Consider the following 21,881-nt stretch of genomic DNA (forward strand, 5'->3'; position numbering starts at 1 on the left):
GTGTCGTGCCTGTCCTGGGAGTGAGAGTATGTGAGTGTGACCCCCTCCCCCCCTTCTTTTGAGCTTAGCTATCAGTATAATAAACGTGCTGCTTTCTGCCAAACTCTGGTAGGTCATTAGTCCTTCCTAAGCTTACTAGCTGGCCCAATTTGGGGTAACACCTTAGACTGCTTTGAAAATCATAAAAGGTCCCTAAACCATTTTAATAGCAACTCTGAGGAAAGTAATTTTTTTTGGAGGGGTCGGGGACAGAGAAGGATTATAGGTTTAATTGTGAGGAGGCAAAATATATTTTTAGTAGAGTACGTTTGCTACCAGGCCATACACACTTTTCCACAGTAAGTTATAAACAGTACCCAAGTGGAAAATAGAATTAACTTGTTGAGTAAGTTTTATTCCCCTTTAATTTGCTATAGCTCTCATTATGAGGCTTTTGTTTTGCTTTGGTTAATCTTTGCAAGAGCAGCAATGAAGTGTTGTAAAGCTGTACTTGATTGTTGCACAGTAGTATTGTTTGGCTGGGTAAGACTGAAGCCCACTTTTTATTTGCCATGGCAGGCATCAGAGCTGTATGGAACACTGAAAGTGTTAACAAGAAACCAAAGCAACTAAGTAAAACTCTCACTTCACAGGAAGGGTTCATGGATTTATCTGCAACAAGGGCTAATTTCTGTTCCGAAACTTGAGGGACCAGCTGAGTAGATCAGAGTTTAGTACCTGTGAAACTGCAGCCTTCTATTCACAGACTAGCAGATGGACAATATATGCAGACTTTCAAATATCCTATTAACATGCCTCGCCTCAGATCCAGGTGGACCACTGTAAGCAGTAAGATGACAGATCAGATTTCTTGTCTCTGCAGTGCCAATGCTGTCATTGTGTAAAGTTGACAGAATACCTACTGAGTTCACATTTGGCGAGTCATCAGGTGGTTACAATTTTAGGTCACTTAGACTTGTACTGAACCAGTTGGTGATGAGGTGAAAGGCTCCATCTCTCACAACCAGTCTCCTAAGCAATCCAAACCCTCTAACCTTTTATCATGTATTTTACATACTTTAGCTCCTTTATGCTGAGGCTTCCGCATGTTGCCCACTAGACATTCCTCACAACAAAGAAAACTCATTTTCTACACATTTAACCTCTCAAGCCTCTCAGGGTAAATCTCTACTGTGCTCAGGACATTTGTTTTAGCTGCCTTCTATACTTTATCTCATTCATTACGTTTGGTGTAACTGAACGTCATTGTTTTAACCAGTGTCAGCATTTGGTGATGCCTGTTCAGAGCTCTGTAATTTATATAAGCAATCTTCAGTATATCTTTCAAGGTTCTTATATGGTCCACCAACCCTCACCATATCATGGCTGCCACACAAATTTTAGTGCAGTTATCCTTAATACTCCCGTGAGGTAGGGAAGTATTATTCCCATTGTAGAGATTGGGAACTGAGGCAGAGCAAAATATGTTGATCTAGGCTTCAATCTGACAAATGCACATGTGCTCAGCTTTAAGCATATGCATAAATCTTTTGATGCAGTTTCCACACACACGTTTCCGGGATTGCAGTCACACAGGTAGTCTTTGGCAAATGTGAACCAGTCACTCCTTGTTCTGCACAAGCTGGCAACTGACAAGAATGACCCTCATTTGTGTGACTTCACTGAAAGCCAGGACTTGAACTCTGATGTCCTGCATACCAGTCCAGTGGCTTAACTGCAGTGAACTACGCATGGTGACATTCTGGTTTTTCCGCTCCTGGAGGTTATTGACATTTAATTTATGATTGGATTTATCGAATGCAATGCTGACATCCTCCTTGGAGTGTACAGTTGACACCCAGAGCATTCAGGAAAGATTGAGGGGGCTTTGTAGATCCCCGTGGGGCCTGATTCTGGGATTTAGATGCCTAAACCAATTATTAATCTAGTCCTTAGCTATCTAGGTTGCATGTTCAATAGTTAAGAAGTAATCATGCTACAAATGGATTTTTTTTAAAAAAGAATTTGAATATATTGGTAACCTTATTAAAAATTCTACAAGCTATTTTTTGTTCAAAACAGAACTTGGGTCAAACTTGTTTTTTTCAATATACTGTATACTACAGATGAGTCTGGTGGATGGGACTTACCATAGGGCACAAATGCTGCACAGCTTGAGCCTCTAATATGCAAATTTCAGGGTAGCAGCCATGTTAGTCTGTATCCCCAAAAAGAAAAGGAGGGGCACCTTAGAGACTAACAAATTTATGTGAGCATAAGCTTTCGTGAGCTACAGCTCACTTCATCAGATGCAAATATATATATGAACATGCGGTAAATATTCTACAATAGGTAAAAGTTGTTTTTATAGCATTGTAAATTTACATGGCCCTCTACAACAGGCAAACCAGACCAAAATATGACATTCACATTTATGGCTTGACATTAGTAATAAATAGCAACAACTGTCTCACACCCTTACGAAGCTTACAGTGCAAGAGCACCAGTAGATACATGACAGAACAGTATGGTGTCAGATATCACTCCCAGTTTTATTAGTTGGCATATACTCTAATTTTGAAGGTAAAAGGGCCAGATCAGATAGTGTAAATTGGTGTTGCTCTATTGTAGTCAATGGAGTTATGCCAATTTACACCAGATGAGGATCTGGCCCAAATATTTTTTTTTTTATCGGAAGTGCAAATAGTTTTATGTTTCTTTAAACTTTCAGAGCCCAAGCGAGTAACAGAAGAAAGGAACATCATTCCCCAGTGGTATCAAATCATCCTTTATGCACTTGCTACCACTCCTGCATGTACTGTCAACCACTAACATCTGTGCATAAAGGCGTGACAGGATTTGCACATGTACATTTTTCCTTGTACTCATACCATATTGGTGCTGTTTGAAGAGAGATTCTGGGATAGAGTATTTTGATCAACGACTATGAACTTACCTACATTGTGTTACTGATGTTACCAAAGCTGCTGCAAATTGGCTCCTGAAATTTATCTCTAAAAAATCAAATATTGCAAACAGAAAGGGTTTTCCAATGGGCAATCAGAAAAATGGCCTCAGCACTTCGTTATATTGGCCATTCCTTTCCCAAAGCTTTGGCTTTTCACTCCTTGTAGATGAGATGGCTGCCCCTGTGCAGCCTCATTTGGCCACGGTGCCTCTGCTCTGCCCTCTATTCTCCTGCTTCCAGCCCCTTTTACAGACACTGCACTTCTTGTCCAATCACCACCCTTTATAGGGGTCTGGGTTTTTTCAGACAATAACTCAAAAGTAACACTCAGAGTACCAAGTACCTGTCCCAAGGCATGACTCTTACCTCAGATCCTGAGTGGCTGAAAGGGTTCCTCCATCTAGTCCTTTTCTTTTTTTGAATGCGTTCTTAGGGGGTGACCTGCCTGGGGTTTCAGCCTGCAGTTGTCCAGTTCAGAGCTGACTCACCTGTAGACTCCCAGAGTAAGATCCCCAACTGCTTTGGCTCTCTTATAAGGAACAAGCTGCTTGCGGTTCCCTCCCCGCAAGCAAGGTGTTTCTGGTTAGCTCCTTTAGCAAGCTTGCTCCAGGCTTAATGTCTCCAGCAGGCAGCTCCCTCACTCCCTCTGCTCTCTCACTCTTCCTTTCCATCTTTGAATTATGACATTAATAGTCAGGGCTTTGAGCTCTCTCTACATCCTCCAACAGAGAAGTCATTAACAGGTGTTACTGAAACTGTTATGGCACACTACCAAAAATCCTGGTGAACAGATTATCTTTTCTTCATGGGAAATTTAACCAGAGACATAAAATGTTGATAGCGTGTTAGAATCATAACTGTAGAGAACTTCAGGAACTATCAAATAGGTATGTTCGCACAATACAACTGCTAGACAATCTGTACACTTTAAAATTCAGCTGACGAACAAAAAAAGTGGCTTGTAATTTGCTAGCAGCCTACATGTGTGTTCAGAAAAGTCGTGGATATTTTTACGAATTCCCCTTAAAGATTGGTCTATCTGAAGATCAAAAACCTCGTTCTGTACCACAGGAGCTGACTCTCATTAAAGCAAACACCATGCAATAGAATAAAGAGCAAGGGCAAACTAAGAAATCCTATTAGGGCCCCCCAGAAGGAGGCTCATTCAAGAGACACTTGCTCATGAAGGACCTGGAGCTGCATCCATGTTAATTCCTGGCTTCCCCTCTCCCTCATGGGTAAACTAGGAGATCACTTTTGCAGTTTGGCAGATAAGTGTTCAAAGTGATTCAGGAGAAGTTTATAAACCAGAGATCAAAAACTTTACCTTACCAGAAAAAGAGGAAATGTCAATTTGAAAATGGACTTTCCTGTAGTCCAGCATCCAAATACAAGTCGGCAGTAGCAGGTGTCCAGCATCCTTGCAGATCAAGCCACTTGTATTGAAAGGTGCATGAATGTGGCTTTAGGCACAGAGTCTGAATATGTTTTGAAAGTACAATGTGAGTCCTCATGTTCATCTGAAGAGAGATTTGCTACAGTTTTCATTGAACAAGTGCAACAGACTGGTCTTAGTCTATACCTTTTATATACATCTGTGGGAAAATTGATGGCTGATGTAAATAACTCATCATTACTGGAAGCAGGCTCAGTTTTTAGACTAGTTATCCCTCAATAAAGCCAAACATTCTTTCACTCTGAAAGCTCTGCATGGTTACAGCATCTATAAACATCTGAATCAAGCATTTATAAACACAGCAAATGGTACATATCATTTGCAGAGAATGTTAACCACTAATGAATGATTTTTCAAACTATTTTCCATTGAAGGGGAGGGGGAACAAAAAATAATTATGGGTTACTAGAAGAGATAATTGAATACAGTAGCTTTCTCCTCAAATTCTGCCATTACTGCAGCTAATGACCAATCTGTTCGCTTTAATAGCCTGCAATCTCTGAGCCATTAACGAGCAAACTAATCGTTAACCAACATTAATGATCAAGTTCTTGGGGATCTTCCTTTAAGTATTGAGCTGTTCTCACAAAATATTATTAAAATTGATATATTCATTTTAAGAACTGAAGAAAATGCCTCTTCCCCCTCCCCCCATGGTAGATATCGCTCTAAATTTAACTGGCCAAAGTTTTTGGTTGAAAAAGTTAATTAGATGCCTCTTCACCACCTCCACTCCCTTTTCAATATGTTGCTTCAACATGTAGAGTTAAATGAGCCACAGAATATTTTGGAGGGAAGTTTTTTTTGAAGAGTGAAAACAATTTAGTGCTAAAAACTTATTTCTTGTAGTTAAAAAGATTTAAATTAGTTTGCAATCTGATGCACCCATGTTCTTTATACCTCTACACTGAATTGACTGTGTGCATGTATCAACTTACAAGACCTTTCCATTAGAATTACATTGGGTTACAATGGATATTATCAAAATAATCATTTTTAAAACCCCTACCTGTAGTAGGAAACTGTAGAAACTGAAAATTAAAGTAAACTATTCAGTCATTTATGCTGTTCACTCACGGTACTTCACTCAGACAGAGTAATTAAAATAAATGAGTTAATGTCAGTGAACTAATGGAATTTTGTTGTTTGGAATCACAATGCTGCTAAGGAACATTTACAGATTTTATTCATTAGAGATGGGCTCAAACAAACAAACAAAAAAGAAACAAAGCACCCTCCCTCTTCCTGTATGAACTGGGAAAGTTGGATTCAAACTTTGCAACTGGTCATTAATCACCACAAGGCGCACAACACAGCTGTGCTAATGTTACTGCAGGAATCTCAAGGGATTTTTCAAAAGACCTCACCTCCCACTTTGGCCCCTACGTGAAGTAGCCAGACTTGCAGAAGGGCTCAGCCTCCAGCTGTTCCCATTTAGGTGACTAAATGGGAGCGGAGCTCTTGAAAATTTGGCTCATGGACTTTTGAATCTCTCTTTTTTGTTTTGTATTTTAGAGGGTATCCAGTATCAAACATTAAAGCAATGTCCATTTTTACTCTTAATATAGGTAAAATTCCTGTGATGTGCACAAAGTCCAAGACAAAAAATTTTCACTGTGGACAAATCAAGTCCCACAATCCCAACTCAGAAAGGCAATAAATGGGTAGGTGGGAAACGGGACAATACGCTCGCAAGGCTGCTCTACTTGTAATTTAGCTTTGGTAGCAGTTTTGGTCCCCCAATCAATGGTGTATTGTGGCCAGCAGATTGGTGCATATCAGAGCTGCACCTGCATCCCTCCATTTTTCCTAGGTCTGAACCTCCAGACTTTTTGCCTTCTGCTTTTCGATAAGTGGAGCTTCATTGCTAGCTCCATGGGATTTGGTTTCATTGAATGGTAGAAGATGGACATATGACAACTGTCTGCATTTGTGTGTGACTATGCTCTGAAGAAGTCAAGAGCGGATGAAGGATATTGGTATTACCCAGACACATGTGCAACTTTGCAAAAGCTAGTCCAATAGACCAAGACAGGAAAAACCTCCGTAATGACTAGGAAAGCCACTGTAGATCTTGAAGTTCTTAATCTTCCAATAAATGACAATGAAAATTAAGGCAACTGAATAACAAAATGTACTTGGGTAGTTTATTTTGACAAGTGCAATTTACATCATACAGTAATACAAAGTTTATAAAAACAAATGTAGTCTTCATCACTAGAGCATGATGCGCCAAATCCTGAAGCACTTACTTCTACTGAATTGTTCCAAATAAAAATGAGGTCTGCACAGGATTTGGCCTTCTTTTGATCTTAGCCAAGAAAGTGTGCAAGATTGCCTTTTTTGGTGAGAATAATCAGGTTTGTCAGTGAGCACAGTAAGAATAAGCTATGCTCTGCTGAGTTAAAATTTTACAGACAGCATGTTATTGTTACGGTAAATGTCAGAGCCGTACCTGACTTTTCTAGCAGATTCATCTAAATTAAAACCATTTTCATTCCTTCTCTCCACATTATAGGAAATGCACTCAGATTTCGTTTCATCATCATCTCATCTATCACCTTTGCAAGACCACACAAATGATAAGCTAGTCAGTTCCAACTCTTGCTGTGTTCTTGAGCCAAAAACAATTTTTGTTTAGAAAAACTGACATCAGATACATATAAAATTTGCATTTCTTGAAGTCTTTAGTATTTTCACTGCAGGCTGTATGTCTGTTTTGTATTGTTCACTGAAAGCGTTATAATGAGGGACCGTGGATCCTTCCTATTCTTGAGGACAGTTATCTTTCCTCTCAAGGCCTCACCTACAAGAGCAAAAAACAATGATTGCATTTACACTAAGTTGGATACGCTAAATGGCTTGATTAGAATAGCAGCATTTCATTTATCTCCTTTTATTGGTTTGCATGAGGAGCCTGTTTTAGAGGACAAGAGATGAATAAAAGGCACAAAAGCTACAGATATGTGCTGAAACCGGCTCCTTACTTCTATCAATTAGTAAAGTCATTGACTATGAAACTGGCCAGTCAAACTGATTGACTTAACGTGACAGGTTAGGTTTCATCATACCTGTTAACTTCTCACTTGACCCATCCAGTGAGCTATTAATTCCAATCAAGATTACTATACAATCTGATTATAGCAAAGGACTCAATATGTCCTGCATACACACAGAGTTCTCCTCCCCCAAGCCTCTCAAAAATTGTCTCCAGTTAAGAGGATTTGCACACCAGCTGCTTAGCAGGCCATTTGAAATAGCTTCTGGAAGCATTTCTCAAAACTTCATTAATGTAGCAGATATAAAAAGTCATCATTTTAGTATCACTTCTGCCCTTGAGTTTAAGCAGCAGCCCTCATTCCCTGGGGAAAAGTTAAAATTTGAAATTCTTTAACAACATATTACAAACATTTGTGTTAGCCATAGCACACTACTAAAGGGAAAGTATTACTCCCTGAAGCATACATCTCTTTATTCCTTCCTTGTGTTTGGTATGTAAACAGGGGACATTACTACAACCATGTCAGAGGAGTTAAAACTAAGTGAACAGTATAAGTCTAGTTCACTTTTCACCATGTATGTCAAGTGTTTCCTATTTGTATTACAGTAACGTTGGCCTTGGTTTTTAAGATGGTTTTGTTTTTAGCCAGGTCCTACAGGGGAATGTTTAAATAAAAAAAAATCTTCATGAAATTAAAAAACTGCACAAACATAATTAGTGTCACAATTCAGGGCAATTACACCTATATTCTCCCTCAGTTGTCCACCGAGGACACCCACCCTCAGGTTTCTGGCTCCACCCAAGAGAGGCAATAGCTGGCAGAGACATGCATCCCTCTCCCTCCTGACTATGGTATTTCCAGGCTCAACAGTTCCCTGCCTTCATTGTGTCATTCCAGAAAAAGACAGTCCATCTAAGCAGGCATGCTTCGCTTCTCTCCTCTGACAGTATGTAGTGTAATTGACACACCTGTAAGTTACCAAAGAGTTTTCTAAGCAAGCACCAATTTATTCTTAAGGTGGAAGCAATACAGAGAAAACATACTAAAAGCAATACAGAACCTACACACATGCTAATAAGCTTACCAGAGATCACCTCAACTGTAACACGGCTCTATCAGGAGGCCTTCAAACCTCACCCAGGGATTTTCCTGTGATTTCAAATTCATTATACCCTTTGCTCTGAACAACAACTGTTATGAGCAAGGGAGTCACCCATTTATCCAGCCTGGCTCTTTGAAGAGATCATGACTAAATCAGCCAGACAGTGGGTCTCTGATCAAAGTGCAGCTTCAAAAGGATGGATTTGAGGGTGGGTCATTTGCATTTCCCTCACCCCTAAGTATTTCCTAGAAAATCCACTTCACACTTGTTGACCCAGAAAGTCCTTCGAAGTTCGTAATATCTCCCAGAGACTGCATTAATCCTGCCTTCCTCCTAAAGAAGTTCTATACAATCCCACAATAATATACAAATATGTGCATTTTCAATACAATGGACCCCAAAGGTATTAAATTGAATTCTATAAGGTTTAATTCCATAAGGTTTGTCCAGGATATGGCAAATCACTGTCAGATCAGTCACAATTAGTATTACATTTTGTTAAACTGCAAACAAAAATTGTCATTTAGCAACAGGTTATTTTTTGGCTAAGACATCAAGGAGACATCTTGACAGAGGTCCCACAGCCCTTTACAGAAGGGTAAGCGGGGGGAGGAGGTTACCTTTGGTTTTCTGTTTGTCTTAATCCATTATGGCACACTGAATTTGCTATTAAACAGGTGCTATTAGACAGCTACTGTGTTTCATCCCAGAGACTTTTGTGCTTCAGTAGTGGATAAAAACTTCCCTATATATTCTTTATCTATCTTAGAGGTTTCTGAAGCTCATTGATTGTGAAGCACTTTTAGATCCTATAATGAAAGTGGTATTATAAGGGCAAATTAATACTATTAATTTCGTACCCGTGTATGCATGGTGGTTTTTTTTTTTTTTTTTTTTTTTTTTTTTAAGATTAGTGTATTGTAGCAGACTGTATAAGATTTGTAGAGACATATGCCTGTAGGCAGGATCCTGCCCTTAATTTTCCAGAGTTATGTAAAAATATCTTCCCAGGTAAGGCTTAAAGTGTGTATCTAAAGGGATGCACATTTCTGCAAGTTTTTACTATAGATGTAGGAAGTGGACTGTAGAGCTACAATTCTAGTTCTCTGTAGAGCTACAATTCTAGTTCTAGAAAAATTTACTTTTCTTCATGGAAGATTCCTAGACCAAAAGGACAGTAGTGAGTTTACAGTTATAAAGATTACCAACAGCTGATCCATGCTTCATGGATTTGAACAAACAGAAAGGATAGAGATCTATAAATAAATGTGCATACTTGCATAGAATAAAGCGGTACACATAAATGCTGAAGTATTTTTAACAATTGCAACTAGTCACAGTTGCTTACTTTTTAAACTTTCTTCATGTACTCAGATTGAAATATTACTAAAAAAACAAAAAAATGAAATAATGCAGTAAATCTTCATTCCTTGATCAAATAACCAGACCTTGCAAATGACTCAGATTAGCACTTGCTACTGACCAAAACACTTAAAAAAAACAAAAAAACAAAAAAAAGACCCCGCTAGAATTTCAGATAAGTTATCAATGAACACATTTGAGAGGACAGAGCAGACACTAGAATTAGGACCCAAGTGTCCTAACCCACCGTCCAACGTCCTCTACACTGGAACACCCTGCACGAAATCCACTTATGTTCAATGCATGTGAGCAAACAGGACTGCATGTATAAAGTATGTCACTTGTACACATGCACAACTGAACACACAGTTGTGTGCATGAACCTATATTTTGAAAATCTAGATACACAAGGCATACTTTTAAGTTAACCAATCCAGGAGCATTCCTGCAAATTTCATCTAGTTAGCTGTTCATCTTGCACTATGTTCCCGACATATTTGATTAAAAAAAAAGAAACCAATACTAGGTCTTTGAATGTACTGTAACAGTTAAAAGTGAAGTGCTACTATACAAAAATGCCATCTGTCACAGTAAGTACAGGGCTGAGACTCTTTTCATACTTGTCATTTAGTGCCTACTTCAAAGTTTGCTTCAATTTTCATTACAACTTTTTGAATACATGTATGAATGCAGCAGAAATTGTTTCTTGGTCCATTAGTTGAGAGCTCATTTTAAACCCATGTATAACAAACGGATTATTTATCAAGTACAGAAATACCTATTCCATAATTTCATGAAGAACTGATGATCCAATAGCTAAAGGCTGATGCTAGATAAATTCAGACTATAAATTAGGCACATACATATTTTAATCCAAAATTATGAGTCTGATACAGGAATTACTGGGTGAATTTCTCTGGCCTGTGTTATGCAGGTGTCAGGCTAGGGCTATGTCTACACTGCGCACCTTACAACGGCGTGGCCACGTAGCTACAGCTGCGCCGTTGTAATGCACACAGTGTAGCCACTCTGTCACCAGGGGAAAGCTCCCCCGCCAACAAAATAAAACCATCACCAATGAGAGGCAGTAGCATCATTGGCGGGAGACGCTCTCCCGCCAATGACAGTACAGTGTAGACATAGCCTAGATCTTTATAATGGTTAACGGCCATATGAGTGAGTGAGAGAGAGAGAAAAAAAAACAACCTATAAATTCATTACCATATTCAAGGCTTTTTAATACTATCAGTACTTTTATGCCGGATTGTACTAAAAATAGAATTTAATCCACATGATCCAAACTTTTCATACGCGAATGTCTAAAATTAAGTACCCATATAACAACAGCCTGATTTTTGGAGGCACGAAGCACCTGCATTTCCCAAGTTAACACAAGTTGTGGGTATGCAACACCTTTGGAAGTTAAATACAAATTAATATGACATCCAAAAGTTTAGTCCTGACTCACAAAAGAGACTGCAGATGGAATGTGTACTGTCAATGCATTACATTTAGATGCACTGTAACAGTTTAACTTTGGTTTATTGGCACATACACATCACACCTTCCATTCTGATGCTCAAAAGAATTAAGAGTAAGAGTCATCATGCTACATATGAATGCCCCGCCAGCTCTCTAGAAGCAATCATCATCCGATATGGATATTCCTCCACATTGTGGGGAAATTTGATCTCTGGGCTTACAACAGTATTATCTAGCAGAGGGATCTCAATGTTGTTTTTACCTTTGTTTTGAGGAAAAACTTTGAGACCAGATGTACAACAGAATTATCCTTAGTATTTTGGAGTTTTGGGAAGACAAATATGAACAGTTAATTTAGCAGCTCTCTCCTTTAACATTTTTCAAAATATTTAGAAAAAAAGATAACTGAAAAAAGCTTTACAAAAGTAGTATTTTTCTTTCAGCCTTAAGAGGGTTTCAAATGGAATTGTGCTTTTTATTTGTATATAGTTACTATTTGGAAAATCCATATACTGGACCACGTACTATCAATTTAAACAGAAAAAAAACAGGACTTCTGCTTAAAAATGTATGGTACTGAATGGTGCATTAATAAAGTAGAAGGCTATCCACATAAAGCACTAATTACTCTGCTGCTCCCCCAACAGGCCTTGCTCCTTTACTGATCTTTGCCCTCCCCCCCCAATCCTACCTCTACCACCTCCTTATACCTCCTCTGCCTCTTTGGCATCCTGGGCTCCTCTCCCATCCTCCTTAGTCTCAGAGCAGCTAGAGATACTTGTTATTTAGTAGGATTTCTAAAGAGACTGTCAACATCTGCAACATTTTTTGTTGTTGAAAAAGCTGAAATTTATAGTGCTGTCTTTGGATAAATAAAAGTTATGAGCCAACAAAAGGCAGCATATATGCACAGTTTAAAACCAAGTAGGACTGCCTGTTTCAAATTTAAATGGATTAAAAAAAAATCTATTCTTGCAGCTCTCAGGTATCATATTAAACATAAATCTGACACCAGAGCCACGTTTAAAATGATTGAATGGCAGGAGTTTGCCACAGGACGTAGTATACTTTCACATTCAAGAATGATTGTCAACAAAAAAAAAAAAAAAGAGTTTAAACATGGCAGAGTGGTACTCTCCTAAGGACAATAAAAACAAATCTTGTTCTCAAATTCTAGAATTATTTCGCTATTTCCATGAAATGCCAGAAGAGCTTTTATTAATTGTCCACTTTGCTCAACAAGACTGCTCCACTGTGGTAATTGTTATTCTATACACATAACTATCATTCCATTTTAACAGTGTGTTTAAATGCAACTATCCTGTCAAGCAAAAGGATAAGATTTGATACCAGTTAACTACTTCATTACCAGCAAATGGAAGACATTTAGCCTCAAGGCAAGCTCTGAGGAAGAACATCTCTAATAACTTACTGATGATTTCATGAAAGAGAGCCCTCAGTTATTTATAAAAAATTAATTGCATTAAGCGACCCAGAGAATCAATGTGTAATTCACTGTCAAGAGGCGCAGCTATGCCTTCCCCCCATTTTAAATCTGCCTTTCTGAATAGCCTTTTCTGCAGCTGAACCGAGCAAGGGCTGTGTAACCATGTAACAGGGAGGCAGATCAGAACAATTAATCTATGTCATGGAGATATAAAATGACTGATGCTTTTTAACAGCTCTACTGTCTTATAAGCTTCAGAGGAAGCTCTCTCTGGGACTGAGCTGCATCACCTTGTTCTTATTATGCTCAGTAGGATGCAAATAAACCACACTGTAGTGCTGCAGTTCAATTAGGACAAAATTGAATTCATTATAATCCTGTGCCAGCATTTTTATTCATCCCTTGGAAAACCTTAAATTTGGTCTCCCACTAAGAAAAAAAAAATACTGCAGTAAATGCTTGCAGCAAGGAACTTGCTATCACAGCAGATTAAAAAAAAAGTGTCTATTTCCATACCAACATAATCTAAGAAGGTAAATTACAAATTTGCAATTGCCCTACCTATGATAACATGCTATGGATATGACACTGATAATACTTCTGATGTATTCTTGGGACTCTGCTCTGTATTATCAATGAGTATGAAAGGTCCCTATATACATATACATACACACACACACACACACACTCACACAGTGCCAATACTGGAAGTTTCATACTGGGTCAGAGCAATGATCCACCTACTCCAGTATCACATCTCTGAAAGGAGCAAGGGCCAGCTGCTTTAGAGAAAGGAACAGTGCAATAATCTGTACACAGCGTAAATTTCTTTCTGTCCCCCATTAATTTTAAATTTATATCCAGAAGCATAAGATTTTAGATCCCTTCCAAAGAGGATTTTTAAAAAGTTTTTGCTACTATAACTCAGGATTTAAAAAAGAATGGACGTTTTGAAGAACAACAAGAAAATCCATTAAGTTCTAACCCTCAGTCATGTCTTTTGGCAATGAGGTCCACAAATTAATCACACTTGTGTGAAAAGGTATTTCTTTGCATCAGTTTTAAAATTTTCTGCCTTTCAGTTTAATTGAATATCCCCTTGTTCTTGCATTATGAGAAAGTGGGACTGGAAGTGTGTATAGCCTTCATTACTGCATACCTTTAGCATGTCTCCTCTTTTTTCATTTCCTCTCCAAAACGCTAAGGCTTGGTCTACACTACAGAGTTAGGTCAATGTAAGGCAGCTTACATCAACCTAACTGTAAGTGTCTACACTACAACATTGCTCCCGCTGATGTAAATCGCACACTACTCCGACGTAATAACTCTACCTCTGTGAGAGGCTGTCAAATATAAAGGGAAGGGTAAACACCTTTAAAATCCCTCCTGGCCAGAGGAAAAACCCTTTCACCAGTAAAGGGTTAAGAAGCTAGGATAACCTCACTGGCACCTGACAAAAATGACCAATGAGGAGACAAAATACTTTCAAAACTGGAGGGGGGGGAGGAGAGAGAAACAAAGGGACGGTCTGTGTGATGCTTTTGCCAGGGACAGAACAGGAATGGAGTCTTAGAATTTAGTAAGTAATCTAGCTAGATATGCGTTAGATTAGGATTTCTTTAAACGGCTGAGGAAATAAGCTGTGCTGAAAGGAATGGATATTCATATTCCTGTCTCTGTGTCTTTTTGTAACTTAAGGTTTTGCCTGGAGGGATTCTCTACATTTTGAATCTAATTACCCTGAAAGGTATTTACCATCCTGATTTTATAGAGGTGATGTTTTTTACTAGTATTAAAATTCTTCTTTTCAGAAACTGAATGCTTTTTCATTGTTTTTAAGATCCAAGGGTTTGGGTCTGTGGTCACCTATGCAAATTGGTGAGGATTTTTATCAAACCTTCCCCAGGAAGTGGGGTGCAAGGGTTGGGAGGATTTTGAGGGGAAAGATGTTTCCAAACAACTCCTTCCCAGTAACCAGTTAGACGCTTGGTGGTGGCAGCAATAAAGTCCAGGGGCAAAAGGTAAAACAGTTTGTACCTTGGGGAAGTTTTAACCTAAGCTGGTAAAAGTAAGCTTAGGAGGTTTTCATGCAGGTCCCCACATCTGTACCCTAGAGTGCAGAGTGGGGAAGGAACCTTGACAGAGGCTTAGTGTTAAGTCAATGTACTTAGGGCAACGCAGTGTCTGTGTACACACTGCATTACTTACATCGCCTGTTGGCTGTCAGCCTCCCTACCAAGGATCACAGCTGGAGCCCACCTGTCCCGAGGTCGGCAGCCCCAGCTGTCAGCCTGGGTTAGGAGGGCTCCAACTGTCAGTACCCTACAATGCCCCACACAGTTACGTCAGGGGGAGTGCTCCTGGTGAGGATGTACACCAAAGACAGCTGGGGCGTAGTGTGGACATGAACCACTGCAGTATTTACTGTGGTGGCTATACGTCGACCTAACTTAAGTTTACCTAATTTTGTAGTGTAGACAAGGCCTAAATCTTTTTACTCCTTCCTTATATGAAAATGTTTCCATGCTTCATTCTGGTCTTCCACATCTGAACTTCCCTCTATTACTGATGTGGCCTTTTCGAGATTGGGGTAATCCAAAAAGAACATAGTATTCCAGGTGAGCGCATATCATTGCTATAAAAGCTGTTACAAACTGGGAAATTTGTATTTTTTAATGAGTATGGTGCAGACCTGTGTTTATGATGGGTTACTTGCTATGCGGTTAGATCTAAAGGGATTGTTAAAGGAACCAAACAGAAAAACTAAAACAATGACACAGATAAAGGTCCTTCAGGAAACAATGGGCAAGCTGTTTATTTGGGATTAACCCATGCCTGACTCCAGCGGGGCTAAGACTGGTTTACTCTTCCAAAGGCTAAGCCCAAGATCAACTGGAAGACACCAGATAATTAAAGAACCTTATGCCTAGAAAAGGGTGGGGTGACTGAATGAGAAGCCAGAGACTGCCCAGGAAGTGTCAATTAGAGTTGACAGGCTGGCAAGGAAACAAACAAACTGCAGTAGGGGCTTCTCACAACCCAGAGATGGCGATAACTGGGCTAGCTGAAACATACAAAAGCTCACAAGGAAACATTAAGTGTCACATAAAGGGACATGGGCAAGTAGATCTTTGTTTTTACCCACTGCTCTGCATGCTTTGCACCTTTGACTGCGAAGAGCTACAAAAGGATCTCTCAAAACTGGGTTACTGGGCAACAAAATGGCAAATGAAAGTCAATGTTCATAAACGAAAGTAATGCACACTGGAAAATCCCAACTATACATATAAAATGATGGGGTCTAAACTGGCTGTTACCACTCAAGAAAGATCTTGGGAGTCACTGTGGATAGTTCTCTGAAAACATCCAGTCAATGCACAGCAGCAGTCAAAAAACCGAACAGAATGTTGGGAATCATTAAGAAAGGGATAGATAATAAGACAGAAAATATTATATTGCCTCTATATAAATCCATGGTGTGCCCACATCTTGAATACTGCGTGCAGATGTGGTCGCCCCATCTCAAAAAAGATATATTAGACTTGGAAAAGGTTCAGAAAAGGGCAGCAAAAATTATGAGGGATATGGAACAGCTGCTATATGAGGAGAGTAATAAGACTAGGACTTTTCAGCTTGGAAAAGAGACAAGTAAGAGGGGATTTGATAGAGGTCTATAAAATCATGACTGGTGTGAAGAAAGTAAATAAGAAAGTGTTATTTACTCCTCTGCATAACACAAGAACTAGGGACCACAAAATGAAAATTAATAGGCAGCAGGCTTAAAACAAACAAAAGGAAGCATTTCTTCATACAACGCACAGTCAACCTGTGGAACTCCTTGCCAGAGGATGTTGTGAAGGCCATGGCTATAACAGGGTTCAAAAAAGAACTAGATAAATTCATGGATAGGTCCATCAATGGCTATTAGCCAGGATGGGCAGGGACGGTGTCCCTAGCCTCTGTTTTCCAGAATACTGGGCTAGATGGACCTTTGTTCTGACCCAGTATGGCCGTTCTTATGGGTGAATAAGGGCAGGTCTCCACTTAAAACTGCAGCCACGCTGTAGTGCTTCAGTAAAGACACTACTACACCGGTGAGAAGCTCTCCTGTCGGCATACTTAATCCACCTCCGTGAGAGGTGGCAGCTATGAAAACGGGAGACGCCCTCCTGTCGACACTGTGCTGTCTGAACCGGGGGTTAAGTCGGTATAACTGTATCGTTTAGGGGTATGGATTTTTCACACCCCATAGCGACGTATTTATACCAATATAAGACCAAGAATTGCTGTGTCTCCTCTGAATGGGTGTTACAAATCTGAAGCCATGAACTTCTGTCATTTCCTTCATTAAACATTTAGAGCATTGGCATTAGGAGGGATTTCACTGGAACCATTTCTAGTAGGGTTCCTACAAATCACAGTGGATGGTTGCCCAAGTGGTACGATAACTTATGGTGAAATGTAAATGCTACTAACAGGTGGTGACTAGTATTCATTCTCTGTCTCATCCTAAAAAGCTGTATGAAATAGTTTTCCAAGTAGTGGTTATATTCGCATTCACAGGTGTGCAAAGATGCCTTAACAGCAGGTTACCATGGAGCTGACGCCACCATAAAAATCACATTCCAACTCAGAGGAGCTGTATCTATCTTCGTTTATTTTCAGTAACTGGGATATATTTTCATATGTAAAAACACTAGAGCATGCACCCAGTTTCTGAATTTAAATATGGAAAAAAGATCCCCCCACACTTTAGTAACAAAAACCACCGGGCTCTTCAATATCTGGGGAACGCGTTTTTACACCCTTTTGGTTTTAGGAAGTAACTTGAGCAAAGCCTTCTCTTATTCCCTTCTTTTGATTGTATAGTTTACGGACATGCAGGTGGAAATTCAAAGAGCAGGCTACTCTCCCATCCCACCAAAAGGCAAACTGCACCCCTTTCTCCAGTCCTCATGACCCAACAGCAAGTGATTAATGACTTATGAAAAGGCAGTGAATGTAATCTGCTTCAACAGGAAAATCATCTGGGACAGAGACAGACAATAGTTGCAAAATTTAGATTCTATCAAGATCCAAAACAATTTATTTTTTGTAGAACTGGGCTTCATATCAAGGTCTTATATTATAATGAACTGGGTATAAACCTCAAATGAGCACTATTGCTTAGAAAAGTTGGCTCGAAAATTGTTCCCTTAAACCAGTGGTTCTCAACCTTTTTGGGCTCAGGACCCATTCGTAAATGTTTATGGCCTGTTGCAACCTGGGGGTAGAGGCCCTGGGGTGGTTTCTGTTGGATCCTGTCTTCTGGGTGTGGAGGGCTGGGTCCTGCCTGCCACTCACCGCACAGTGTCAGCTCCTGCAACTCCTGTGCTGCAGGACTGGCTGGGCTTGGCTTTCTGCTCTGGGAGTTGCAACCTCCAGGGTTGAAGTGCTACACAGGTTTGGCTCGACTTCCCGAACTGGATCAAATCTGAGAGTGGAGTTGTGACCTGGCTCATGGGGTTTCAGTGCCACTCACTCAAATTTGGCCTACCCAGACTCCCATCATCCTGACAGCTGGACTAAACCTGAGTAGCACTGGGACTCCAGAGGTTGCAGTTCCGGGAGCAGGGAGGTGAGCCCAGCCAGCCCCGTGGGACAGGGGCCACAGGAGCCGCCACATGACCCTTTGAAACATTCTGGCAACCCCAATTTTGGGTCCTGACCCATGGGTTGAGAAACTGTCTTAAACCTTCCATCTCATGTGATGACACCCCCCACCCCAAAAGGCCACCCATGGAAGGATAAGAAATCCTCTAAAGGATTGTTTGCCTTAAACTTAGTAACTTCTATTTATTCCTTCCACACTACTAAGCCTCCCATTTATCTTTTATTAGATTCTAGACATTTGCAGCCACAGCCACCCACCCCACTATCTCTTCGTAGTTTGGTAACTTCTGCGGCCATCATCACCAGCTTATGAACGCCGAAGAGCAGCCTCACTTCAGTGATCCCTATTGCTGATATAAAACTGAACTCACGAGGCCATGTATTTCAAGGGATTTGTTAGTATTCTAGAATTCTGCTTTCATGTCCGGAGACTCATGACCACGTCCTCATGAAGATTTTGCAGGTGAAGCAATTATGGATTTCCTCAAGTCAGACCACGTACTGCTGTACCTTTGCATCAGAAGCATTTTGCAACTGCATTGTGGGGATGGAAAGCAATGATCAGCTACTGGGATGTTTTATGCTCAGATAGCATGGTGGTGTAGACTAGATACTTACAGTGAGATTTTGTAAACGGATAGGCCAAGGAAGGGGTAAGAGGGTAAGCTGGTTTTATGACAACTTTATGCCCTGCCATTTCTGAGCAGGTGCAAGGGTCACTGCAGCCCAGTTAGCCCTGGGCCGCTGCCTAAATTACAATACCCTGTCCCCACTTGCCCTACTTTGCGCCCACTTGCATACGCTCAGCAATGCTGCTTGGAATACACCTGCAGAGCTATGTGCTGCAGCCCCGCCCTCTCCTACCCCAACATGCCCCCCTACATTGGAGTTTTCGACAGGGGAGCATAAACAGTGGAACACAAAGCCTGTGGGCAGGGTAAATTCTCCACTAGCCAGATCTGGGGCTCTAACATCCCTTTTTCATCTCAGCAGCACAAAAACGGCAACAGCAAGGAGAAAACCTCTTCCGTAGCACTTGAAGTAGCAGGTTACAGAGGTTCCTGAAAAATCTTGAGAGCAGGTTTTTAACGTCAGGTGCTGCAAGACGTGTCTTAACATAATATGAAAGATACGGAGTCTTCCCCAGGGCAGGTAACTTCACGTGATCTTAAAGGAATGAAAACCAACACAAAGAGGCTGGGTATCAGCCATTTCATTGGCCTGGTCCCCTTCGACCGGAAAGGTCAGGCAGCAAGGAAAACTAGATTTAAAAAGGGTGAGATGTCACCACTTTGCTGATCAGTGAACAACTGCCAGTGGTGACAGGGTTACAACAGAGAATTTAATTGCAATGGTAGATAGGCAGAATAGGAAGTAGAATCTCATTTAAGAACATAAATCCTCCAATAACTGAATGTGGAATGTAGAAGTATTTCAGGTTAAAAAAATCAAAGCATCAAGATATATTAATTGTGCCGAAGCCAATTTCCTACAATTTAACAAACCTGAGGAAAGAAAATTAACATTTTAAAGTTTGCTAGCTTACAAATGGCTACCTAATTATGGTGGAAACGGAGAAGGAGTAAAAAGATAACCAAGAATTTTATAGGGTTTAGTTGTACGAGTCCTATTTCAGCTTTGTTGTGCTCAACCTTTTTGGCATTGTGGAAAACCAACAATATCAAGGTTTTATTTCTACCTCAAGGCAATAACAAGAACATAAAATAACGGCGATGTGCTGTTTTATTGCTAATGGAGTTTGTCTGCATGCAGATTTTCTGTTTCAATTTAATGCATTGTTATAGGGGCAGGGGAAAAAATCAACATAGAAACTATTAAGGTTATTTTTGGAAGCATTAAATTTATTTACCATATGTCTGGACCTAAATCAAACTCATGAACCCATGATCCTCTCTTTTAAATCTTTTGTTTGGAGAAATTTAATAAAAATGTTTAACAGGGTGGAAAGCAGCAGATGGAAAAACCAAGAAACAAATGCAGTTTACCTCCCTTTACAATCCAAATAGATATAAAGTATCCGTTTTGTTTTGCTTTGTTTTTTAAAAGAATTTTCAAGCTTTCTAAGGGTGGCTATCTGAAGTCTGACTGGCATATGTAGGGAGTTCACACAGCACCTTTGCAATGTCCTTCAAAATGGAAAAAGATATGTGTCTTGCCAATAAAATGGAAAAAGATATGTGTCTTGCCAATAAAATGTCAGTTGGCTTCTCCCTCTAGTTTCATTCATTTTGCTGCATTGTTAACTATTAAAAACAAATCCAGCATGCTGACAGCACTCTTAATTCATTGTTCATCACCTTCAAGTCTCAGATCATGCCCAGTAAGGAAAAAGTACAAAAAAGTTACCTTTCAGATTTAATCAGTAGCAAGAGCTTCCTTCTACAGGGTTAAAACATCACATTTCTTGGTTTACTCCATAGTTCTGGCTTAAGTTGATGGTTACAGATGACTCTTCACAGGGTTATCATGATGACTAATTTCTATTAACTTGGTCTCAAGAACTCCAGACCCATACTGAATCTTTTCCCTCTCTCATTTCCCCACAAACATAATTCTCTCCAGCCTTTCCCATCCAGGTGTGGGGTTTTGTTTTGTTTTGTTTTAAAATTTAACACAGTCTAGTTGTATTTGGTATTATCAGCATTAACGTAAAAAAGAATACGCATACATTTGTTCGCTCTCAAAGAAAAATACACAGATGTATAATTTGAGAATACAAACTGGCATGATACCAGAGGAAGGACTGAACTAGCTCATCCTGCAGAGCTGAATAGTCATGCTTTGGCATAATGCAGCCCTTTTCCTGTGAAGGTAATATGCAATAGACTCCAGCAGCCATAAGCATTGCAGACAGTATATCTAATAGTATAACGAATGCTTTACTATCACTTCAGGCAACTCAATTAAAACAAAAAGGAGCTTTTGTGTATTTGATAATTGGAGAATGAGGATTTAATTATTGATGCCAATTTTAATAATATTTTACTTAGACTAAAAAAAGGTGGACAAGAATAACTTGAGTTTTGGCAAACTAGTTATAAAACCTGCTTTCAGAGTCACTATAATGTAGACATCCCCAAACTGTGAGGCACGCCACACTAGGGGGGGTGCGGAGGAACGTTTGGGGGCCTGGCTCTGCTCCTGGCCCCGCCCCTTCCCAAGCTGTGGCCCCAGCCTCGGCCCCTTTACTCCTGTCTGTGTCTCCTTCTCTCCTCTGGAGCCATGGTACCACTCTAGCCCCGGAGGGGTGGGTGGGGGGCGGGATGGGGCTGAAACGTTTGGGTACCATTGCTATAAGGAATAACATTATTTACTTTTTTCTGTAACTGTCATAACATCTTTCAAGCACCCTTACCAAATAAAATATAGAAAGCAAGTGTCACCAAGGGTACATAATTTATCATTTAGAA

At 40.0% G+C, this 21,881-nt stretch overlaps 1 protein-coding gene across 3 annotated transcripts in view; it reads right to left on the reverse strand.

The window, feature by feature from the left end:
- Positions 1-6,542: 6,542 nt before the first annotated feature.
- Positions 6,543-21,881, reverse strand: part of PRMT3 (protein arginine methyltransferase 3) — a 99,350-nt gene continuing 84,011 nt past the window's right edge. For all 3 annotated transcript variants that reach the window (XM_074955199.1, XM_074955200.1, XM_074955201.1), the window contains one exon: positions 6,543-7,209. In XM_074955199.1, the coding sequence (XP_074811300.1) occupies positions 7,100-7,209 (110 nt within the window). In that variant the 3' untranslated portion in view covers positions 6,543-7,099. The remainder of the gene's footprint in view (positions 7,210-21,881) is intronic.

This window comes from Natator depressus, chromosome 6 (assembly GCF_965152275.1).
Source record: "Natator depressus isolate rNatDep1 chromosome 6, rNatDep2.hap1, whole genome shotgun sequence".
Classification (NCBI taxonomy): Eukaryota; Metazoa; Chordata; order Testudines; family Cheloniidae; genus Natator; species Natator depressus.